The sequence below is a fragment of the Artemia franciscana genome, unplaced genomic scaffold, assembly GCF_032884065.1.
Source record: "Artemia franciscana unplaced genomic scaffold, ASM3288406v1 PGA_scaffold_168, whole genome shotgun sequence".
NCBI classification, from domain to species: Eukaryota; Metazoa; Arthropoda; class Branchiopoda; order Anostraca; family Artemiidae; genus Artemia; species Artemia franciscana.
In genome coordinates, this window is record NW_027062638.1 from 117,871 (window position 1) to 144,529 (window position 26,659).

Here is a 26,659-nt window from a genome sequence, read left to right on the forward strand (position 1 = left end):
ACCATAATAAATTAATAGGTTGATTATTAATTATTTCAATAACTAAAACACAAGAAAATATTTAATTTTAATTTTACCTCTCCGTAAGGGGTATTTTCTAAATAAGAAAGATCAGTGAGAATTCATTGGTTTCTTGCACTATGAGCAGATGCTGAAAAGTCAAGGTTGGACGGAATTTTTTTTTTTTTTTTTTTTTTTTTTTTTTTTTTTTTTTTTTTTTTTTTTACTGGCCTACTTTTTTGGCATCAATTAAAATAATTGTTTGATGGCTATTAGAATACTGTAATGAAATTATCCGTAAAAGGGGAATAAACACTTCTCCTCGCTATTGGGCCGTCTCTCATCTGCAGTTTTATTTTCGGAGAGAAATAATCCTCAGATATTTCCAATAGCAAGTGTCGAGAAAACACTCTTAGTGGAAAAAAAAACAAGTCGATTGATTCAGAAGGTTAGGAAATGGTTTTTACTAGCGTAATTAAAACAAATCCCCCAGAAATTCTGGAAAATCTCGACACCAAAAACAAATGCTTTTTGATGCACATTCATGGTTTTATCATTCCCAGGAAACTTGTTGGCCACAAAAAAAGCATGAAGCCAAAAAATGAAATCTTAAAAAAAGTTGAAAATGAAGCAAAAAAAATTGAAATCTTAAAACGATAAATCGTGATTAAAATCAAGGTTTAAAATCTTCTAGATTTAATAGTCTATATTAGTCGGATGTTCAAAATTGAACAGCCAAAGGGAAAGTAAGACTTCTCTTTTCCTTTAAAAAGAAAGTAAGTGAAAAAAAAAAGGATTCTGGATTATTTTAACTAGATTCCAAAACTGATGTAGAACATCCTATGCGATTTATTTTTATTTTTTGTTGCTTATAATTCTTTTTTTCGTCTGTATGGTAACCAGAGTGAAGCTATCATACCAAGGTACCAAACTGCTTGGTGTAAAGTAAGATATTTTTTGGAAATTTTCATTCATTTTGTGTATTTTTGGCTTTGTATCTGGAAGGATATTATCCTTATGAATATTCTTCTTTTTAGAATATCCTCCAATTCCTGGATACTTTTGCCGACCAGAACCGTCGGTATTTGTTAGACCTCATCAACAACAAACTCCGTTACATCACGTGTCTTCTGATCCGTATGTATTTGTCTTCTTTTTATTTATTTCTTTCTGTTTTTTTTTCGTAAGATCTTGAGTATGTTTCCATATATGGCAGTTAGAAGGCACAAGGGCACTATAAATCAAACCATTTTATTCTAGAAAACTATGTTCATGGTGATTGCCAAATTATGGTGTACATATTTATTATCAGTCAACATAACAAATAGGTGACGAAAATAAACAAATTATTAAAGGGTAACATGTTATTCTTGGACGAAACTGGGACGAATGTTTCTTAACATCCCATATGTTTATTGTTTATTTATTTTGGGGAATAGCCCCACGACAACCCTTGGAGGTCTTTCAGAGATAAAATTTGAGGGAAGAATATTCTGTGCTTATGGGAATCTAGCCATTTATTTTCAAATGTATGCTGAACCTTCTTCGCTCTAACAATTCTAAATCGACCCTAACTAATAGTTCTGAATATGGGCTTTCCAGGCTAGGGAAAGTAATAACAACAACACGTTTCTGATTTTCTTTTTTCTTTTTTTTTCTCAGTACAGTATACTTAGATTTTGACCTAAACCTAAAAATTTTAGCTCGCGTTGTTTCTATTCACCAAACATGGGGTGAGCGCTTCCCACCTCAGATACAGCAATACCGCTTAAAATGAGAAAAAATATTTCATATATGAATGGGGGGGGGCTGCTCCTTCCTCAACAGTCGCTCTTTGTGCCAAAGATTAAAAGATGTTTTAAAATACTTATCACTCAGATTCAACGGCCCTAGTGTTCAGAAGTCGTCTTAAAGAACTTGAGAAAAATGGTCATGCCTTAGCGGAAAGAGCGAGGGATTAGGAAGAGGCAGTCCCTTATATACCGAATAATTTCTGTTTGTTTTAAGTTGTAATAGTGCTCCCTACTTTCACTTAATCTTTAATTTATGACTATTTTTCTAATCATACCAGAAATCCACACTCCCCCTGTGTAGAATTTCCCTTGGGAAATTCTCCCTTGAGAGTTCCCACCCTCCCATTAAGGAAAGTCTTTCCCGTGGAAACCTTGCTCTTTTAGCCCGTGCTCTTTCTTGTGGCAAAAATACAGAATGCCACATTAGTTGATAAAACTTGAAACTTCTACAGTAGGTTTCTATGATATGCAAAAACCGATGTTTTGATTCTCAGTTAGATCACCTAGCTTTTTTGGGAGGATATCTCCTCTTTTCCGGAATACAGTTAAATCTTCTCAGGCTTGTAGCTTTTGATGATTAACACTAAACTTCATGTTTTTTATATATTTGAAATCACTTCAAAAAGAACCGCAAAAAGCAGATGCTCTGTATGATAAGATTAAAGAAATAGGGGAGGGTGTGGGGGAGGAATTTTATATTAAAGTGATCCTTACTGGAATTCATTAATTTTATATATGTATATATATATATATATATATATATATATATATATATATATATATATATATATATATATATATATATATATATATATATATATATATATATATATATATATATATATATATATATATATATATATGTGTGTGTGTTGGGGTATATATATGTGTAGGGGGTTGGGGTATATATATATGTGTAGGGTATATATATATATATATATATGTGTGTGTGTGTTGGGGTGGCGCTCACAATCCGTATTCATATCTATACCGCATTTTTCTAACGATTGCCCTTGAGCTTTGTTGATGGTGATTGCTAATCGAACATTCCCTGTGTCCCCGTCGTCATTTATATATCCCCCTGTGCCCCCGGCGTCCCCGTTGTAGTTGTGTCCCTGTGTCCAGGTCGCCATTTATATTCCCTGTGTCCCGGTCGTCATTTGTGTCCCGGTATCCCAGTCTGTAATTTCTCTTTGAGTGTCCCGGTCGTCATTTATATAGATATATAGATACAGTTTCATTTCAGTTTTTTTTTTCTTTTTTAGTTTTTTCTTTTCTTAATTTTTTTTTTCTTTTTTAGCTTTTCTTTTTTAAGTTTCTTCTTTTTTTTTTGATTTGTTTTCTTCAGTTTGTCAATGTTCATTCTAACATTGACACTTGGAAAAATCTTTACGTGCCAAGCAAGCTAAAGCTCCAACAATTTATAATAAACCTCAAATTTTTGGGTATCTGTTTTAAGGTTTTCGAATTACCTTAATCTTTTGTCAAAATATATTGAAATATTTGTGCAATTCCCAGTTTTTTTTAGTGTTTTCTTTTTTTAGTTGTTTAGCTTTTTTTAGTTTTTTTTCTTTTTAGTTTTTTACCTTTTTTGCTTGAGCTCTTGTTATTATTAGCTTGTGCTTATTATTATTGTAAAAAATCTTCTGGCTACAAAAAACCAACCCGTTGAAAGAATCTTTCTAAAAAAAATTCTTAAAAATGAACGTTTTTTCTCACCCTTCCCCTCCCGTCTCCTGTTAATCTGCACATCATCAATAATTTATAAGTGAGAGGAAACCCTTTTAACTTGTGACTGTTTGGAGTTTTGTGGTTCTATTATCATTAGAAAATTGAATGAACATGTAATATTTGATAAATATATATGAAATACTAATGAAATAAATATGAAGTACCGAATATACTAGTACTAAAAATGCTAGCGTAAATACTAAAAAATACTAAATTATAGTAGTAAATAGAGTAAAATACTAAAAGTATAGTAATAGAAATGCTCGTTTATTGGTCGTCCATCTAATTTTTATCTTGGTTACAGTTATTTTGAACCTGTACAAGTAAGGCAAAAACTAGATAATATTAAGCGGCAGCTAGATGATTTAAAAGCAGTTGCCGCCACCGGTCAAGGCATACAAGATCCTACAGTAAATGTGGAAAGAGAACAGTTGAATCAAGATTTAATTCAACTAGAGACGTGGCTTAATTCTGCAACATCTCTAAGAAAACGCCGGACGGACGATTCTGCAGCTAGCCGTACCAGTATCGCAAGGAGCTGGTCTTTTGGTACCATGACCGATTTTGAAATGAGAAATCTTACTAGCTCGGACGATGTAAGTAATTTTCAGGCTCCTATTTTGCTGCCGTAACAGATCTTAAGAAACACGGAATTTAAGATAAAAATTATTCTGGCATTTTTAACCGTCGTTTTTTTATCGTTTTAGACTCAAATAAAGATCCAAAAGGGGAAAACAGAATTTGTCAAATTGCAGTGTTTCCAGTTTTTATTGATTTCTTAAAGTTATTTTCGTGTTTTGAAATTAAATCATCTAGTTATTTCGAAGAGTTTATGTTATGCTCTTGAACAGACACCAAAAAGTTTTTATAGAAGAAAATGGAAGTTGTTGCAAAGAAGGGATCATAATGAAAATAGCACCCCCAATTAAGGATTGGCGGAGTTGCTCCCTCTCCTTTTGTTTTTCCATCCAGCGTGTTTCGCGCTTACCAGATAGCGGTGCTTTCATTGTTAAAACATAATTGCGCTTTGCAGAAGAAAAAACAATGTTCCTTTATTACTCTCATGGGATTTCTAATAGTCTGGACAGAAGAATTTTTTGACTTAGAAAGATTTAGAGCATGATTGAAACAGGGGCAACGCAGGATATTCTTTGCTATATTTTGAAAAATTTTATACTGCACCACAATGTTCTGAAACTGTCTGCACCACATGCACTGCACTGCACCACAATGTTCTCAAACCATCCAGGCCTATGCCCACAAAATTTTCCAAGTCTAGCCCAAAAGATCGGAAAAAATCCAACACAATGTTTCCAAGCCCTTTAATATTCGGGTCCAAGTTTCGGCCAAGTAACATGCTTCATCTGGGTACGAAAAAAAAACAATGAAATCCTAACGTCTTGTGCGATTGTTATTGTAGCAAAGGTATTAATTGCTTGCAACTTTTTTGACACATCTGGTCTTTCGTCAACAACCACTTTGTAGAACTTGGCAGGGTAAACTCGTGCAAGAATTTCTATAATAATCTCTTTGGCACAACGTTCAATTGATTCATTCTGCATTATTTTGCTTTATAAGTAGTATTTGCACGTGAACTTTCCGATTACTGTTTTAAAGGGGTGACACCGCTATTTACACGGTACCTTAAAAGTTCTCTAAAGTTCCCTTTGTTGGTCAATGGGTCTTTCTCTGCCAACAATTCTCCATAATCTCTATGGCCACGAGAACACAAGAAAATAATTTATTATACAATTGGCTTCAATCTCGCTCTGTCTTCCTAAATCCATTTTGGCTTCGTTTTTCCTTTACTAGACTTAAAATGCTGGTTGCAGGGCTGTTATATTTTAGAAAGAAATGTTAGCTTACGTCAACTGAATCGCGACTGTACTGTTTATTTTCGTGAGACATCAATTCGCCGTCTTTTCCAGTTATCTTAGACGCTTCTTTGCAAACTTTAGCCATTGATTGAAGCCTCCATCCCCTCGGACGTGGAAAAAAAACACAATATTTACGTAACAAACCCCTCACCATATTTGAGAGTATAGTACATAGATTTCTTCCGAAGGAATATGATTGAAAAACTCTTTCGTCCCTGCCCTGCTTCCTTTGCACTGAATAGGGGAAACTATAGTTAGATGGTGGAATCCAAGGGTTCTGAAGCAATTGATATCGTGGATCATAGTTTTTCAATTCTATCCATATAGCTTCCGATACCATTTTCGATGAAAGTGCTTAGATTTTCGATGTTTATGTTAGACTTGGGGCTGCACACTTCAATTGATGTTGACGAATTAGCCACAATTTCACCATTCATCATAGTGCTGGAATCACTATCAGCATTGAAATTCTCAATATTTCTATCTTCAGTTAGACGTAGATCTACCACTTGCCTAGCTTTCAAAGCAAAAAAAAATTTGTCCATAGTTGACTGCTGTCTTCCCTTGAATAATGTAACTGATTAATATCATCCAAAACTTTTATACTGTTCAAACACTTCTCTAATAGCTGTTAACCCTAAGATATGTCTGCGATTGCAGTCATCTCAAGAAATTCGCTCTGTTACTGAAAAAGAAGCAGGTATTGACGCGCACACTTTTTGAAGCTTTAGCGATTTACAAGATGACCAGCTACAAAATACCTTGTAAGCTCGGGTGACATCAAACACTCTAGAGAATTCCCAAAGACTTAGGCAGTTAAATTAAGTGTCCTCAAATGCTTTTCAAACAAGCGTTGATCCAAGCGCTGATCTCGCAATCATGTCACAGGAACCTAATGATAGAACTTTTTTCCACGGCAAGAGGGGGGGGGGGGTTCATCAAATCACAAACTGAATTGAAATGTAAACTTTTTTTTGGATGTTTGTATGTGTGTTATGAGAAGAGTAAAAACCTGGCTCAGAATAGAGATTGTTTTCATTAAAGTGCGAATTATGTTCTGGACGAAAGTAAAACAGTTCAAAATAGGGATGATACCTTTTTATTGACAGTGAATAGATATAAAATTATTTAACTGGATATTTCGAACACATATACAGTGTTCATCATCAGCAGTAAAGCATACTGTATATGTGTTCGAAATATCCAGTTAAATAATTTTATATATATTCACTGTCAATAAAAAGGTATCATCCCTACTGTTTTACTTTCGTCATGGAAAGGCAGTGTGGTCTTCGAAGTTATCTATGTTCTGGACCTTTGAAGGCACGGGTGACGTAAGCTTTATTTCTCATTGTGGTAGTTTCTGGGTATTTTGAGTTTGACTTGGTTATTTTTATTATATTTTGTTTGTTTAACAACAGTAGAAACAGCTATTTTCTATGCCTTTTTCTTCGATTTCTATATTCTATTTTTCTATTTTCTATTCATCTTATTTTCTATGCCTTTTTCTTCGAAACCGATGCAACGATCTATGCTTTCATTCTTCTGAAATTTCAAATTGTGGCCAACTTGATTCAGTGGTGGTTCTGGCCTCTTTTGTTTTTTAAACAAAATCTTGATTCCTCCTCCCACCCCTGTCTTCAAAGACTTATCTACTTAATTTTAATAAGAATAAAACTTCAAAAACTTCCAAAGTAGAGATAATTCAATAATTAATTTTTGTTATTGTTTTTCTTACGAAACACAACATAGCAAAAAAAAATTTTACTTATTCTCATTATCATAACGTGTAAGAAGAAGAAGATGTTACAGCAGGCTATTTGCCTCTTTTTCTAACTATATGACTAAATATAAACGATTACCTATAACGACGACCTATACCTTTACCTATAACGAAATATAAACGACTAAATTACCTATTTCAGGATGAAAGTAACCGATAATCACTAAGGATAATTGACCTCTGGAATGGACCTTAATTAGTCAGAGAATTAGTCATGTGTAATTTCGATTTTTTTTCAAAATTTTGTGATAGTATTAAAATAATCTAAAGGAATGTATGCCCCCTTCCCACTTGACGCCCCTCAATAAAATTATACCAGGTCGTAAAGATAGAGCAATGTGCTTAATACAATGTTTCTAGCATTACTTATGTCAATATGGTTAGTGTTAGCCTAATCAAAGTGCTTATAAATCAACAAATAAATCGACATTTTAATGCAAAGTACATTCTGCGAATTCAGTTATAAATTTGATCTGTAAAACATGTATTATTTGTTGGCCCATTCTAAACTTATAAATTAAATAATTAATACATTTATATTTACGGATGAACTGATAGAAACATATCCTAATCTCTGTGAAATGTGCTCGGATAAAGATCTTAAAGGAGTACTAAGCTAAAGACATTTTTGGAGCACCTTAAATAGGAAATACAGTTGAAACTTGCTTACGCTAGTCGTGAGGGTTTTTCTTGTGAAATATTTTCTCCTTTTTTTTTATTGAAGTTTCGAGTATACCAAAAATGTTTAAGTTTTACTCTCTCCTCGGAACAGAAATAAAAGGGCGTCACAAAATTAGTAATTCCTTGGCTGTAGCTTATTACAGGCTATAGTATAACCTACCAGGGCCTAAACCTATATGGGCGTATGGGATTACACAGTCCTGGATCAAGGTATTTGGCAAATCATGCCATTCGCAGGGTGATGAATGTGGTCAATAAGTATCAAAATCATTTTAAAACAAACCAACTGTGATGTCTCAAATTTAAACCAACAATAGTATATTTTTTTTTACTGGTAAATAATCGACCTTTTGTTTAATTACGTTTTCAATTTCTTTATAGTTTTCTGTAGGTGTCATTTTCCAGATACAATGAAAGCGTGGCTTAACATAGATACACTAACGTTAACTATAGGTTTAGCCATTTGTCTGCTTTTAAATCATGGCTTAAAAGCAGACATTCTAAGAGACTATAAACAAGTTTACCAATTAGTATTGGGTACACAATGTTCAAATAAAATTAATTTACAGATAGTTCAGTCACTATCTGTCACAGACTTTTCAGTCACTAATCTACTTCTCTTCTGTCCTAATAAGCCAGATATATCCCTAGATTATCTGCAAAAATTTCGCAGATAGGATTGGCAGTTTGCAGATTGCATGCAAAAACAATATCCGGTAATTGCATAGGCCTAGTGGGGTATATTTTAATTGGCATGCCGGGATTGATTTGCTTATGCAGAGCAAATTAAATTAAAAAAAAAAAGAATTATTCCACGTGATTTCCTCTTTTACGCTCATTCCACTTATAACAATCGTTATTCCTTTGATTTGTGTTATAGTACACTAAGTTCATAGCCCTCCCCCTCAAGGTTTTAAAAATGCTTGGTTTTGGTATTTTTATATAAAAATTGAACAGAAGACCAGTTGCCCCCCCTTAAGTACTGTAAAATTACCGTAAAATAAAAATTCGGTAAGTAAAATTGGTAAAATAAGATAAAGCCAGTAAAATAAGGTACTCCCTAGGATATACAGGGTAGAATTTGTGTCAAGAGCTGCCCTGTAGCTACAATACCGGTTGAGTATTCTTTTTAAGCATCAGTTACAGCTTTTAATGGAATTATTTGATGATTCTGATTTTCCTAGGCTTATAAGGGTAATGCCCCTTCATCTAGAGTTTCAAAAATTTAAACTGTCGGGTTTACCCCTGTGGTAATCTTTTGCCAAGGGTAATATATCAGTAATAGCACAGTGCCTGATTTCGGAAATCCACTTTGTAAAAAAAAAAATGAAAAAATATCTAATTTACCATTATTTGGGAGTAAAATCATATTAGTTAGTTTTTTCTACATTTAAACCTAAGAAATGTTACCCAAACAGCGTTCCGTATTTAAGTAGCTATATTCAGCCACATTCCTCATACAATATACATTTTATTTTTCATTTATTTATAGAAGTATCGAATATAATTAAAAAAGAGGTTTTTAACATTTTGATGACTGATTAGCTAAGCACTGGACCATGAGCGGAACAGACAGTCATTGGTACTGTTTTCAACAAGATTTCCTTGCAATTCTTGCTTCTCTCCTTCAGACTTGGATTCTTACTCAGGTGACCGTGTTTGTTCCGGAGGACCAAAAAAACGAAAAACTGCTGAAACACAAGGGCACCGTTAAACTAGGTTAAGAGTTTCTTTCAGACACTGTTAACAACTGATTCGGTAGCAACTCGTTGAAAATCAGCATAAATATTAGGAAAAGGTATTGGAACTTTCGATATCCAATTGACTTAGTCGCCTCAAAAGCTTATTCGACCACCCCTTCAACATGACGTGCCTCTGGGAAAAGATACATGAACAGATATTAATACATTGAACTCCTATGGAATTTTATTTGAGACGATCAGCGAGTAGCAGACGGGGTGAGGGTGCAATCAGATGTAATGGACGATGGTAAATACAAAAATTCACGTTCTACGGTTGACAAATGGGTAGAATGTTTCTATTTCTTCACAATCCCTCAACAAACCATGTAAATAGGTAAAAGTAGCAAGGTGAGAGTATAAAATTCCATGTGAAGAAAGGACATGAAGTATGAGTATCTGTGGCTTAAAAAGCTCTGTCTTCCAAGATTTTGTACAGGCATTGTAATTGACGAATTGATTTTGAAAAAAAATTAAGTGTTAGAAGAGAAATTTGAAAATAAGCGTTCTAATCAATTGTCAAATTTTATTATCCTATTCAATTCTATTTAAAAGGACGACGAAGATCGTGGTATTGCTTCTGGGATGAGAGAACTCGAACTTCGACTTCAACATGAATTGGAGGAAGAACCCGAGTTTCTACGTGACAACGAATAGTTCAGATGAATGTCGAATATATGTGTAGCAAAAACAATGCCAGTGACTTTGGTGCTATTTATACTAATATAACTGGTGTATAAAATCAGTAAGTAATGAATAATTATGAGGTAACCCTCAAAAGACGTTCCCCTCTTCGCAAGGAGATTCTTTTAAGTGTGTTGTTAGATATGGCAAGTTATCAAGTTATAACTGTTTCCGTTTAGAGTAGTTTACTAGTTTGCTTATTGACAGAAATATAAGTAAAATAATTATAATTAGGATTTCCTAATTATAATTTTAATCTCCTGTTAATATTTGTAATTTCAGTTTATTGCGAACGCTTGTATTTAGGTAGTGACAACTCTATATTTTCCTAGTGTTCATACTGCCATTTGAGTTTCTATTTTATTCCATGATTGGGTTATTAAGGAAAGGGCATGAATTGGAGGAAGAACCCTAGTTTTTACGTGACAACGAATTTATCAGATGAGTGTCGAATATATGTGTGTAACTTATCAGCATGGGTATCTTATGAGATTGTGAACTGGTGCTAGTAAAGGCACAAAAATATCAACGACCTCTAGTGTTAAGAGACATTTGGCTTTTTTCAAGCTTTGCAATCATGCTTTGTTTTTGTTCGGAACTGAGAACAGACGCTTATTACTACCCTGAGTCTACTAATCACAAATCAAATTAATTATTCTTATAATGTCTTTGTAAAAATGTCAAGTGTCGCCAAACGCTAGATGGGATTGATAGTTCTTTGTGTTGCACACTACAAGCTGCACACTACACTATAAGCAGAATCAAAATATAACCATGCCATTATAAAAAATATATTTCTATTTAGTCTGAGAATCACCCTGAGAATGCCACTTAAAAAAAGACATTTTTATTACCCAGACACTCAGATGAGTGTCAGATTGTTGTAACATTTAATTACAACATGCAGACGAAAATTCGTAGGATTTGGGTCTTGGGTTGGTAATTTTATGCATACTTTTTTCTACCATTTCTTTTAATTTTGAGCGTTTAATATTTTTATTACATTTGTCTTCCACATAACTCTTTAGCTTATGGTAATGATAAAGCCTTTTACAAGTTGTGCTATAGTTCAGAATTGATTTTTAAATTATTAACTTGTTGGAAACTGAGGCAAATTATTAAATCATACCATCTTTAGTCAATAAAAATAGTTGTTAACAAGTATAGGATAGAGAAATTGTTTATTGCGAATGGATTTTTAAAGGAAAGAGTAAATTTCTTGACGCTGACGATATGATTCATTCAGATTAGGTTTCAATATTTCTTAATAAAGTATTTTCTTTTTACAAAAAGAAACGCTTTTGGTTAATACAAAACCTCTAAAATTGTGTGCCTCGTTTACATAGGGTAGAATCTAAAAAATGTTATCTAGTCAACAGACTATGCTGTCCCTGCATAAAATTATTAATAAAGTATATTCTGTTACTGATATGAACTTACTTTTGGTCAGGAATTCTTGACACTTTAAAACCATAGGAATATTGCTAGCTTGAAATTTTCTTCAGGAATTGAAACAACAACTCAAATAAGCGAAAATCTATTTAAAAAATAAAAAATGTATTTGATCAGGCTTCAACTGCCTAAAAGTGCAAGGGTGCCTTATTTCTTACACTTGTTATGCCCTTGTTATAGGTGAAAAAATCGTATCGATATTATAATTACTTAGCTGTCACGTTGGTGGGTTTTTTTTTCCAAACTGCTTTTTGCAGTCCACAAGAGGTGTGTGAGCCTACCACTAATCTGCGAAATTAGCGTTTCATCTTCAAATAACTTAAAATAGGCAACCTCTTACATTCATTTAGGATCATGTTGCTTTTTTGCAAGCTCGTAAACATTTTTCTCTATGTCCTTTTTTCATTCTTTCCTTTTTAATTTTTTTTTTTTATGTTTTGAAGTGCCTACTATTTAATCCTTTTTTTATTAATAGGAATGAATTAATCATCTAATTATCAATTGATTTTGATTCTATTCTAATTAATTTGTTTTTAAGTCATAATTTAAATAACTATTTAGATTTTCTATATCAAGGCCCATTTTTGTTTCCTTTTCCATAGATTTTTTTTTATTACCGAAGTGAATCGAAATTTATTGTCAATTATTGCACGTTCTATTGGGATTTGCTTTACCATTATTGTTAGATCTATGATCATTAATTTCTATATTTGTCGACTAGTTATTTATTGATATGCAGTGATATTCTCTTCTTATCACTTTCACCTTCGATACTTTTCTTCTTTACTTCTTTCTTCTTCTTTTTTTCTTCTTCGATACTTGGAACTTTTCTTTTCTCCTATTATGTCTGTTAAAAAAACAACTTTTTTTTATCTTTCTTTGGTTATTTTGCAGTTGATGTTATAATCTTTTCAACAGTAAAAGTAAAATTAAAAGTAGAAAAGTGAACAAAACAAAATTAAACGAAAAGTGAACAAAGACAAAAAGTATAATTCGTTAAGAGCAGAGACATACGCAAGGGCCTCTCCAAGGGCAAACTTGGGCCTTCGCCAAACTACACTTCGAAGAAATTTTTCTAGTTCTCAAGTGCGTTTTATCTTTAAGCACCTTGGTTTAACCCATAATAACAACAACTAAAAGACTGTACAACTAACTGTGCAGACCTATTGAAACTAACCTAATTTGAGCAACAAATTTATCCTTGGGACCAGATATCAAAATAGGAACAATTATAAATTAACCTATACGTAAATTTGGAATTACTTTCCTGCGGTTTTATCATTTAAGAATAAGGGTGACTAAAAGCATTATAAAAATAGGATCATACTCAAACTGGGTAGAAGGCTGGGGCTCTAAGCCCTTGCCCTTATACGCCCAGGCTCTATTATTATTCATGTAGTCAGGTGTAAGGGTACCGAAAATTACGATTAAACAAATGTCAGGTGTTCAAAATAAGCTAGTAAAACAATAATAGCTATGATGACACTTTTGCTACAGCCATGGATGTAGTGATATATAGGAAAGCCAGTTGAATCTAGACGAGATAATCGCCATTTGTGGATTGTTGTAGATGGTGTGTTCAAAAAGTGAACTATATTAAAGACAAATTCTAAATTGATGGATTTGAAATTCAATTCATTCCAAATTCAGACTAATAAAAGTGGAGAATCTTAGTAGTACAATAATTTCCACAATTTCTCGAAAATGGTGATCATAAATTGCAAGATCAAAAAATTCCAAAAAATAAGTTAAAATATTGTCCATTTTAATATTGTAGGAAGAGCTAAGTTTATTTAGAATATTAATAATATTTAGGACTATTAAATATTAGGGAATTAAGAATATTTAGGAAGAGCTATACATCTTAATATTGTCATAGATAATTCCTTTCCTTGCTGATCAGGGATCTTTGTCTGATTTTCTAGTAAATTTAATGTTAGTTGAACTGCCATCTTGCAGAAATTAACACCATCTTTTCTTCCTTTATTTTCATAAAATAACACCATATTTCTTTTTTTTATTTTCATAAAAATAACAACATCCTTGCTTCTTTTATTTTCATAAGAATTAACACCATCTTTCCGTCTTATATTTTCATTTTCTATAATTGTTGCCTATTCCATAAAATAAAAATTAACTTTTATTTTTTTTTTTAAATAGGTTAAATGGAAAGTTACACAACCATATACGTTTCAAAAAATTTGGAAAACCAAGTAACTCAATTCTTAATGCAGAAGATGTAATTATGTAAGCAGGATAATCGATAATTTTTCCTCTTTCATGTTTTTCGAGGAGGGGGGAGGGCATGGCTTAAAAGCTTTTAGCTGATTTTTCTTAAATTTGGGGTAATTTCCATTACCCCTGGGTAATTTCTAATAAGGATTTTCAAGTTGTAATTTTTTTTCCTGGCTAAATTTTAATATAAACTATCTAAATTGCCAAAAATAGACGAATTTTCTGTTGTATTTTCATTTATTTATTTCTCGTAAGCCATCTATGGGGATTCAAGGCAAAGTTCTACTGGCTTGAAATGAACAGTACCATTTCTGTTTTTGGGCGGAGGGGTCTCTTGTTCCTGTTGAACAATGATATGTTTTTCTTATGGTCAGATAGAAACTCAATAAAATTTTAATGAAGGGAACATAATTAAAGGTCCTTATATTCACTTTTTATCATTTCTGAAAATTGTTGTTCAAACCAAATAGGACCAAAACATATAGCTTAGAACTAGGTAAATAAATATTTCGCACCGTTGGAGGTCAAGGGCCTTCTGAGTGTTTAGTACACTTCAATTAGTATGAGTAAAGAATTGAAACTAGCGTTTGGGTTGAAATGTTTTTATTCTATCTGGTGTTTGGTGGCTTCATTTGATCCTCAACTGCTGCATAATTGTCTTTTCGGGTACATTAAATGTAGGGGAAGGTAAAAAAAAAGGTAAAGTTTTGACCCCAGTTGGCCCACTAGCTCACATAACCTGCCAATATCTTCCCTAGGTAGCTAGGGCTCTCTTATTGCTGGCTTGATTTTACCGTAAATTAACTCTTGTGCACACAAAATAGGGGATGGTGGTGACTTCCGCCCCGTTTTCTTGATTATGTTCTGAACCCAAGAAGAGCGATATCTTTTGATGGTCTGAAATTTCATTGATTTCAAACCCAGAACCACACCCTTTGGAACCCTTTCCTGAATACGGCCTTGGATCTGTGTGAAATCAAATTCTTGGATTTGATTTTCAAAATTACGTTTGAAAATGAGCAGCGTGCATTGTCCTTTGGTTGTATTTGTAGAAACATCTCTTTAATTTTATTGATAGATTAGTAGGAAGTGAAGTAAAAAAGTTTTAGTCCGTGGTTGTCCCTAATTTGGACAACCACGCACAAGAGTGTGGCCACAGGGTCCGAGGCCCCTTAGAATTCAAATTGCACATGATTTGCTTCATAAGTTCTAATTGATTTTCAATGCTAGAGGTTTTTCTCAAATCTTGGATCCCTAGAATGCTGCAGTTTTATAAAACGCTGGCCTCAGCCACCCAGTATTTTTATGAATATTATAGAGCGTTTCTTATTATGACGTTTTATTTGATTCAATATGGACTTGTGGTGACTGAATGTACCATTTACTGTGTTCAAAACAATAAAATGGTGTGTATTGGGTAGGGGTATATATAATATCGCCTGACAGTATTTATCGATAATATGGACATGTCTTCTTTTTTCAAATTTGATGGAAGCAAACTTATAATAATTCAAAATTCCAGAGGTGGGACTGCAACTCAGGAACCAAGTCCGTGGGGCGTTACATAGAAGGCAATTAAATCAATAATTTGCTATGCTTAGAAGCTTTGCATTGCAAAAAAAAGTCATGTGTTTTTACTGACTAAAATGTATACCTTATAATTAGCACTAATACGTCTATTTTGCAACATAAGGGATGTGGGGGAGCTGCTAAGCTAATTCATTAGTCCTGAAAACATCACATTAAAGCATAAATAGTTTTTTTTGCAATAAAATTTATATATCTTTGACAAGTGAATTAACTTTTCGCAATAGAAACATCACATCTAGCAAGATAATATTTGATTATAGAATATTCTTTTTAATAATTTGCGAGTGTTGGTGCCAACCTGTAATAACCGGAGTACAATTTATGAAATTCATGGAAAAAGTGAATATCGGGATTTTACGAAATTTCTTGATTTGCTTATCCTGCAATCGTATACCCACCTGAAGAGAAGCAATGGGGACAGGAGCATTACGAAAACTACAATTATCTAGAAGACGTGAAAACCCTAAAATTATGACTGATATTCATTTTTGACATTTCATTAATTTCCAGATCCCTGGTAGTTATAATTGCCAAGTCATTGTATATCTACAATTGATTTCTGCTTGAAAATGTCAAAGTCTTGGGTTATGTTGTATTTCCATAGATAGGCTATGTGTCAAAATATCCGGGACAAAAAGATTTGTAAATATATGTTGATTCAACTATATGCAGCAATATAAATGTCTCTTTCGGCCCCAACTACTAACTTTTTTATTTTTTTGTACTTTTGTCCTCTCGGATTTAATGCTGAAAATACGAGTTGTTTAACTTGTAGGACCAAATTATTTTCCACTTCAACTGATTTCGTGTAAAAGTTTCGTATATGGCGCTGATTCCTATGTACATACCAGCGAAAAGAAGATGTAGAGGAGACACCCCTCTCTTTCAGTCTGTTTTAAAAGCAAGTTTATCCGTTGATCGATTTTTAGCCTATATGTTAAATTAGCTTGGCTTAAGATTTCCTCTTTAAATAATTCGGGTGTTTGAAATCAAACAAAAATCATGTTAAAACAAGTTGTTTGTCGTTTGAATCTTCCATTTGTTTTTTGAATAGAGGTCAACTGGGATTCCATTAACCTCGCAAATATTAGCGATTAGACGACGGATACTGTGTTGTAAAATTCTCCCATGATATAGTTTGATTTTGAAATGTAAAAAATTCTGAACCGTCAGATTGCTTTCCAATCCCTCATTTTCAAAACCATTTCCTTCTATATATTTTATGTTACTATTATTATACTCGTGAGAAGCCAATGAAATACGCCCCATAGACCAACATTGTGCATACAAAATATATTCAATGTAAAAATTATGAAACAAATAATTTAGTTGAGGCTTACTTTAACTTGTTTATCTGCCCCCAATAGCTTATCATTAAAAGGCCGACTTTTTTTGGGGGGGGGGCAACTGGGGTAGTGGTTCCGGGTGCCTTGGAGTGGCTGCGGCTGGAGAATTATCCGAAACATCTGTCTTTTGACAGTTTGTCATGGTTTGTTCTTTACCTACTATTGGTTCACACCACCTAACTCTAAAATGGACGTTGTGCTCGAACTCCACCTCCCAAAATGAATTACAAATAATATCCTGTCTAATTCAAACAGTTTTTGTTTGAAATAGCGCTGAGGTCGTCGATTGTCTAATGGCAGCTATATTATATTTTTCTAACCATGCTAAGGAATTGAGCCAAATGATTGTGTGATGTCATCTAACAGACACTAGAATACCAGGATATAATAAGTATAACAGTAACATTAATATAACAGTAACAGTAGTCGGTATAACAGTAAGATTACTACTTCAGAAGAGTGTAGTTTGTAATAGCATGGAACATATTTACCTCCTATTGAACTAACACTAAAACTGCCGAATGCCTTAGAATAACTGGAAACTGAGTAGACGGAGGATGAAATTTAAGAGGCTGAGCAAGTGATTGGATTCAATAAACCGTGTAAGTTTTCTGGAATAACATTGAATCAACGTCCATTAGAATAGCAAGAATACTTGGAATTGAGAAGATAAAATTTGTGATGAAAATTCAAAGATAGGAACCTGATTGACTTTTATACTGCTTTTAAAGCGCAAAAGACCGTCATTTTCTTCCTTTCAGTAGACTGGCATTTATATTGTCCGCTATAATTCATTAGTTTTGTAAGGCCAACACTAGAGGGTTTTGTTTTGCCTTTTGGCCAAAATTTAGGCTGCCTTTTGTTTTTTCTTTTTCTGGTTATTTAGGCTGCCTTTTGTTTTTTCTTTTTCTGGTTATTCATGCTGAGTTTTTACGTGAAAAAAGGAAATTAGCACCATTTCTGACTACTGTGTGTGTGTCAGTTTTGTTAATTATGAAATTGTAAACAAAAGTATAGTCGGGTGGAAATGTCTCAATTGCCTAGTGTATGTTCTATTAGGGTTTTCAGTGTCACCTGGTAATTTCGCCATTGCCCCCTTCTTTCCCCCCTACTTGCATAAACTGTTAGTAGTACAAGTCGTATTTCTGGGTGGGGCGGTGGGTTTCATACTGCTTCATAAAAAAATCACTTGAGTGATAATTTGATTGGTCTCTTTTCAAAAATGAAAGTTGGGAAATGTTTTGATTAGAAAAATGGAATTTATAGACTAGATACACTTTTTAAATTCATTGTTTTTTTAAAGAATTCTGGTATTCAAAAGAACACTTTATTTTTCACAAATTTCCTATGAAGATCTCACGAATTTCGCTCTCCATCAAACATATTTGCTGGATTTCCCAGAGCGACGTTTCTTAGACGTTTTTCTCGTTCTTACCATCTTTTGTTGCCATCATTGCCATCTTCTGTTGGAGTTTAGCAATTTTGTTGCATTGATACTGCGTACTTTTTGAAGCAACGCCATTGCTGCATGTTGCGCTATGTTAACGCTCTTATACAATAGCTATCTTAATGATAGTTTTGGAACGTTGGAACATAGTTCTTGTCGCATCTCCATTTAGTGTAAGTTCATTAAAAGTGCATTACATTAATGCGTGATTAATAGAAGACAAGTTTACTATGAAAGTATCTGCCTGCATTGCATTTACTTGAATTCTTTTCCTTTTCTTTATAGTTGATTTCTTTCCTATTTGTATGTTTTTTTTCCAAAAAGTTGATCCCTATGTTGAAGTTTAAACATTTATATTTGTTTATTACTATCTTTTTTCACATGATTCTTGTCTTTCTTTCGTATTTTTAATGTTTGGCTGCTTTTATCAATTGATTGGCTTATGATGTTTATTGCGAGTACTGTCCTGAAAATAGTTTCATATTTAATTAAATGGAACTGTATCGTTCTTGTCTTGGTTTCATTTGCCTAGGAATTTGGCTGTTTCGATTCGTTCAATTTAAATCATGGGATACTTTACATAATTATAGCATGTGCCTAATCACGCTTAATATAAATCCTTGTTGTTCCAGCCAATGAGCTCTAAGTTTCCTATACAAGAGTTTTGGACAAGGTCGTTCTAATAGTTTACTTTTGTATCGATCTGCCTCTATTTTTAAGGGTCATGAACTATTACATTTTTTGGTATGGGACGTGATCGTCTCTTACTGGGCTACTAGCTACCACTGGTAAGTAGTATCCCCTCAACAATTTTTAAATGACACATAGCCGCTACTCTTTTCTTCCTTTAATGATTTAAGATGATGAAGAAGTTCGAAGTTGATTCCCTCGAGACCCAGGTGCTTGTCAAGTAATAGGGAGTGTTGAAGAGATGCAGACATTAATTACGTAATTGGGAATGTTTTCTGAAAAATGTATGTGTTAATTACTTAAGAATCTAATAGTGTGGGGAAAAACCTTCAGCGGCCCGCCAAATCATAATTTCTTTGGATGTTAAGTAATAGGGTTTTGATTGTTACATAATAGAGCGTTTTTTCTTTAAAAACCTACGACGACCAGGAAAAAAACCTTCAGGGCCTGTTAGTGGGCTCCTTGGTAACATTCAGACCAAATTACAAAACTGTCTTCTTACTAGTTGTTTAATGCATGTCAACCAACTTATCTGGTGGTCTGTAACAAAGCTGGACTTCTGGATTGCATATTATGACAAGCGCGAGAAGTAAACTGATTGGTAAAAAGCTGCGAAAAGAAAGGAAAATGCTGACCCCCATAACAACCACACAGGGTTGCCAAATTGCACACTTTTGGTTGTGAAATGTATTCTTTTTTAACTCAGAGGGAAAGCGTAAGAGTAAAAATTACCTTGTTGTGAGATAGTTTTCATTCACTCTGAATGTCGGAAGTTGACAACTTTGACAGAAGTGTAATTAATCCAAGGAACAAGGTTACCAATTTGAACTTTTTTATTTGAAACGTACTCTTGTACCTCAGAGGTGATGCGCAAGCTTTGGCCGCCGTGCGCGTGCAAATTTTTTGACTTTTTTTTTTCAAAAATTTTTTTGAAATTTTTTGACAACTTTGACAGAAGTGTAATTAATCCAAGAAACAAGGTTATCAATTTGAACTTTTTTATTTGAAACGTACTCTTGTACCTCAGAGGTGATGCGCAAGCTTTGGCCGCCGTGCGCGTGCAAATTTTTTGACTTAACTCTTTTCCAGCAAAAATAACTGTTTTTTGGCCTTCATTTGGACTCTTTTCGGAGTTCAGTGGTTAGTAACCTTGCAGTCATACCTCTCAAGGGAAATTCTCATTGGAAGATATATACCTTTTAAAATCCACCTTGCTCTATAAGTTTTTATCAGATTGAAGACATTTTAGGATAGATTGAAGATGTGCTCTAGAATATCCTCATTCTCAAACAAGGGCCAAAAGTATTTTCTCAGCGAATTTTAAGTCGAACAACAATAGCAAACATGCAAGTCTGCCATTGTGACGAAAAATTGAAGAAAGGAGTTGGTCCTAAAGGTACTAAGAACCTTCTTTCGGGCTAAAATGGTACAAATAAAAAATGATAAAAAGATACGCCTTTGTATTGGAACAAGCCTATTCTCAGCTTTTAGGAGATTGAAATCGGTGCATGATTTTTTTTATTTTTATTTTTTTTTAAAGACTCAATCTGGCCACATTTCTAGTAAAGAGTTTTGAATTGCAAAGGCTGAGGACAGAGTGTTCAAGGATCTAAGAGCCAGCTTGTGCCTTTATCAATGCAGATTAAAACTACTCGCATCATTTCACTTCAAACTAGGTACAATATACTTAAATTTTTGACAAAAATCAGTTGAGGAGAAAAGAAGGAGGGAGAGTGCATACCCACTGAAAAACGAACGGAACATGGCTTTTCTTATATACAAAGAAAAGAGTAAAAGAGGCTATATAACGGACCAACAGCACACCTCGTGTTTTATACTAATCCCAACTCAATTTTCAATTCGAATTCAATTTAATAACGGGGTTTATTCAAGAAAATACGCAAAGAAAACACTGAAAAACAATACAACGGATCCAAGTAAGCTTTGCTTACTTGGAGTAACCTTTTGAAAATAGGGATAGAATTTAAAAAAAAGAAGAAGAGAAAAGAAAGAAAGGGAAAAAAGAAAGTAGATGAAAAAAAAAAATCTATATTTGCCTAATTTCTGGCCGCAACAACTTTTCCGAACAACAACACATTCCACGTACTAAAAAACAAAAAAAAACCTCTTTCTATAAAAAAAAATGAATTTTTATTTGCATTAAACGTTTTTTTTGTGGAGATTTGAGAACGAACAAGTTCAATTTAACTATTCTTCAAAAATCATACAACTGAAGACAAAATGTTTAAGATCTTTGCGGGAATGGAACACGTTTGTCGACTTTTTCAAAAGTTCTGGCAAATTGTTCCAGACATTTGGCCTTATATACCGCATTGAAAACAAAGATCTAGTTATAACGACTTTAGGTGTCCTTACTTTATTAGAATATCGTGTAAGATAATCGTGAATTTTTTCACAAGATGTAAATAAATTTAGGAAACACTTAGGAACTAATTTGGAATAATAATTATACATGAATAATGCATGATCAAAGACAGGAAATAAAAGAAGAAATTAACGGAATGCTTGATCTAAGGATTATAGAACTATCAAACTCAGATTGCTCAGCGTCAGTCATATTAGTCCCAAAAAAGAATGGCGCTTAAAACATTTGACTATTATGTATATGGGCGAAAATTTAAAATAATGACTTTTAAATAATTGGCAACCTTGCAATCATACCTCTCAAGGGAAATTCTCATTGGAAGATATATACCTTTTAAAATCCACCTTGCCCCATAAGTTTTTATCAGATTGAAGGTGTTTTAGGATAGATTGAATATGTGCTCTGGAATATCCTCATTCTCAAACAAGGGCCGAAAGTATTTTCTCAGCGAATTTTAAGTTGAACAACAAAAGCAAACATGCAAGTCTGCCATTGTGACGAAAAATTGGAAAAAGGAGTTGGTCCTAAAGGTAGGAGTTTCTTATGTACAAAGAAAAGAGTAAAAGAGGCTGTATAAGGGACCAACAGAACACCTCGTGTTTTATACTAATCCCAACTCAATTTTCAGTTCGATTTTAATTTAATAACGGATTTTCTTTAAGAAAATTTGAAATAATAACGGATCAAAACCCATAAAGACGGTAAAATATTATGAAACCAGATAACCGACGACTGGCAGGGCGGGCCCTGTGCTTACAAGTATATAGTTTTGGAATAAAATCAAGAGCAAAGACAGATAACGGGAATGTTGACGAGACCAACAAGTCTGAAACCAGCGCAGCAGCACAAGGTCCTCTATAATCCTAATCTATTCAAAGCCTCCCTTTTTCATCCTCCTAGATAGTTCCCATTTTCCTTGAAAGTATCTTAATCTTTTCGTTACCCAGCGTCATCTTTTCATCTTCACTTATTCCTACCCTTTGCTACTTAATCTTCTTAACATTAATTTTCATTTCTATTCTAGTAACCTGAAATCATAAAAATTAAAAAGTTAATTCGATTCGCTCAAAATTTCATGTAGGATGTTTAAATCATCAGTATAATCAAAGTTTAGGTTCCAACAAGGACTTCTCCGGTACCTTTTCCATCTTTGGGCCCATCATGGTTGCACACAGAGTCACGTCAAAATTTTTCGACCAGTTCAAGTTGAATTTTGAAATAAAGAAGAAAGTGAACAAGTCCTCAAAGATAGTATAAATCGTTCAGCCCTAAGGTTTAGAGGATCAGTAATTAAAAATTGTTTTCTTAACACAGAAAAAATCGTAAGTTAACTTTCGAAAAAAAGCTATTGGATTTAGGACTTATTGACTCAAGACCTTGCTCAGTTTAGGAAAATTAAGCGTTAGTAGTAGTAGTAGTAGTAGAACAATTTTATTAGAAATAAACATTTCTTAATCAATAGCACAACATAAGCGAAGCTTGCGAGGCTGTGCTAAATTCAAAGAAAATAAAGAGACAATATGGAGAGTAAGAAAATATGGAGAATGAGACCATATACCGAAATCAACAAAAAAAAACATAAACAATACACTCCCTTGCGTGACCCCAAGACAACAACAAAAAAACAAAAAAATACATAAATATTACAAATGAATAAGCAATGTAAAATTTATTTTAGTTAATCTGTTTCAAAAGCATACCTACCGAGCAACTCCACACGTAAATCAGACTTAAACTGGTCAAGGCTACCTATTTCCTTGATATCAATACTCAGTTTATTCCAAAGTTTTGAAGCTCTGTAAATAAGTGAAAAAGAAGACCTACTTGAAACTGATCGAGGAACCTCAGTATTACCTCGTATCCGAGTAATGTGGTGGTGAACATCAGACCTCTCACAAAATATTGCTGTAAAACAATCAGGAAGGCTACCTCTGTAATACCTATATATAAAAACCAACGTATAAAAATCACGTAATCCAGCTGCAGGCATTATATTTAAATTTCTATACACAGACCTCAGAGACTCCTGATTTCCAACACCACAAAAAACTCGGATAGCATTATTCTGGATCACACGGATTGGACGAACTATCGAAGGGAAAGTACCAAGCCAAATCGACGAGCAATACAAAATGTAAGGGTGGATCAGGGAAAAATATAACAATCGTAGAACATTTGGGGGGAAAATATGTTTTAATTTGCGAATGATACCTAAGTTACGTGACAGTATTTTCGAAACTGACTTTACATGATCTTTAAATGATAGGGTTTCATCAACATTGATTCCGAGGTATTTGGTGAATCTTGTTCGTTTAATAGCTCCCCGCTCCGAAACTATTTATGTAAACCAAGGGTAAAAATTCGGAGATCGAGAGAAAATAACAAAATTTGACTTATCTATATTCAGGTCAAGGTGGTTTATTTTAAGCCATGTACATATCCTGCTCATTGCTGCATTTATCGTTGACATGAGCAGTTCTTCTGTAGGGGCAACACACATCAAGGTTGTATCATTAGCAAATAAGGGCATAGTAAGCTGGGTCTTACTCGGACCATTGTCAACAAAGTCGTCAATTCTGGGCAGAGCTTTCACAACATGCGGTAGATCATTAATAAAAATTAAAAACAGAGTTGGACCCAGTACGGATCCTTGGGAAACCCCCCCAATTAACAACATTTTTACTAGACAAAAATCCTTGTAAATTGACATACTGCTGTCTATTTTGAAGATAACTGCAAAGTAAACCCAATGTAGCACCCCTTAATCCATAAAATTCACATTTTTTACTAATATTCGATGGTCAACAGTGTCAAACGCCTTAACTAAGTCCAAAAAAACACCAGCTACCCTAAGTTTTTTATCAAGAGCATCATTAATTATAGTAGTAATAAATGAAATCGCCATTTCTGTTGTTCTGCCCTTCCTGAAACCAAACTGATTTGTGTGTAGAAGTTTATGACGCTCCAAATGCTCATAAATTCTAATATTAATACATTTTTCTAAGACTCGTGAAACAACAGGTAATAATGAAATTGGTCTATAATTCCCCAGATCATTCTTATTACCACCCTTAAACACAGGAGTTATTCTTGCAATTTTAAGACAATTGGGGAACTTCCCTTGCTTAAAGCAAGCATTAATAAGGGACGTTAATATATGTGAAATGCTTGGAAACACGGCTTTTAAAACAAGAAGGTTAATGGAATCACTCCCAGCCGAAGAACTTTTCATCTCAAAGATAATCTTACGAACTTCATCATGAGTAACAGGTCTTAGATACATTGATACATCGACAGAAGTACCCATAAAAGTCTCAAGCGGGAGGATCATTATCAGAAGCTACTGTAGTACGAGAAACACGAGCCCCAACAGTTGCAAAATGTTCCGAAAGGGCATTACAAATTACAGCAGGCTCATTCGATTTTAACCCATCACTTGTAGTAACTTCATCAGGCAGAACCGGACCTGTTGAAGATATAACACTTTAATAATTTTCCAAGTTTTAGCTGGGTTACCACAAGCATCTTTAAATTTACACTCAAAATATTTTTTCTTCGCGTTTCTCAAAAGTTTATTAAGAGCATTTCTATAATTTTCATAAACTCTTGTGCAAACTGGATCGTTTTCATTCCTTATTGAATCCCTATATAACTGGTCTTTCTTATTTATGCACCGCAGAAGACTAGGTGACACCCACGGCTTTTTGGGCATCTTTTTTCTTGACCTTGTCCGATTCACTAGACAAGTTTTACTCAAAATAGAGATCAATGTATCATAAAATCTTTGAAAACTTGTATTTATATCATCTAGATTTTCAACTTTATTATTCCAATCAACATTAGAAATCTCTTGTTTAAACTTTTCTTTGTTACCCTGGTTGAGCACAGGTAACATACTCATTTTCAGTCTAGAACACAGGTTGAGCACAGGTAACATACTCATTTTCAGTCAAGAACCTTGCTGCCTCGGGGAACAAACTTTAAAACTCGCCGAAATCCCAAAATGGTCAGAAACATCAGTAACAATAACCCCTGGATCTGAAAAATTAGAATTAGAAAGAATATTATCAAGTAGCTTTGCCGTTAAAGTGGTGACACGCGTACAAATATTGATAGTGGGAAATAAACTATATGACATGCAAAGCTGTAGGAAATCTATAGGAATATTCGAATTCATATCGTTAAGGTAAATATTAAAGTCCCCAAGCATGAAGAATGGGTGCGAACCAGTAGGTAGTTTATCCAACTGTTACTCCAAAATATCCAAAAACGCCGGTATAGACCCAGATGGTGGTCTATATAGTACAACAACATAAACATCTTTTGGCTTAAGCCTGAGCTGAAGGATAAGTGGCTCAAATGACATCTCGTGAAACAGCACTAGATCACTTCTTACCAAAACCTCGATATCGCTCCGTATATAAGCTCCAATACCTCCATGTTGACGAAATTGACGATTCCTATGATAAAATGTATACCCTGGAATATCCAAGAGAGCAGAGTTATGATCATTTAGCCATGTTTCTGTGAGACCAATAACCTGAAAAATGGAAAGTTCACATATCTCGCTTATAAAATTAAAAGATGAATTCAAACCCCGGCAGTTAAGATGGAAAACTCTGAGATCTTCAGAATCACCACCACCATTCCCGGACCTCAAACCATCCTTAAATAGGTACTTTTAATTATAGGAAACATATTGACCAGCAATCCCAATATCATAATTCCGGTGGAGCTTTTCCGTAAACATACTACCAAAATCAACAAATGAAGCTTCCAAAATTTTAAGACGGCTGTTGCCCGGGGTGCCACGATTACCATCAACCATATTCATACAGTTTTACAACAAAGTAATATGGCCTCATCTCCATAACAAAAAAGAAAAGATATTTCGTTATTTCGTTAACCCGTAACGAATCCATGTACAAGTTACCAAATACAACGGCTACTAATTCCCACAATCACACAACCATAATTATTGCGACAAAATAGTAAGTTTTATTTTTTATTAAATTTTGTTATTATTTTTTTTAATTGATCTTTTCAATAACAAATAAACACTCACTAATTCTAACAACTGCAACAACAACAACAATAAATAAAGAATCCAACAAACACTTAGCATTGTACCAAGGCACTTTAATAACACGGTTGTCCTTTTTAACAGAGATGTTGGGTGGTAGGGTAGGAGGTACCTAGCATTCCAAACCATTATCCACCAAACG

General features: G+C 33.8%; 1 protein-coding gene and 1 long non-coding RNA gene across 3 annotated transcripts in view; both read left to right on the top strand.

Annotated features, from left to right (window-relative positions):
• Positions 1–11,713, top strand: part of LOC136041356 (roquin-1-like) — a 61,905-nt gene extending 50,192 nt beyond the window's left edge. Inside the window, exons 10-12 of one of the 2 annotated variants that reach the window (XM_065726005.1) lie at positions 1,038–1,137; positions 3,829–4,120; positions 10,160–11,713. In XM_065726005.1, the coding sequence (XP_065582077.1) occupies positions 1,038–1,137; positions 3,829–4,120; positions 10,160–10,261 (494 nt within the window). In that variant the 3' untranslated portion in view covers positions 10,262–11,713. The remainder of the gene's footprint in view (positions 1–1,037; positions 1,138–3,828; positions 4,121–10,159) is intronic. The other variant, XM_065726006.1, reaches the window with a different exon arrangement.
• Positions 11,714–17,551: 5,838 nt separating this feature from the next.
• On the top strand, positions 17,552–17,943 carry LOC136041358 (uncharacterized). The gene is made up of 2 exons (XR_010621007.1): positions 17,552–17,762; positions 17,798–17,943. It is a non-coding gene; the product is annotated as an uncharacterized LOC136041358 (long non-coding RNA).
• Positions 17,944–26,659: the final 8,716 nt, after the last annotated feature.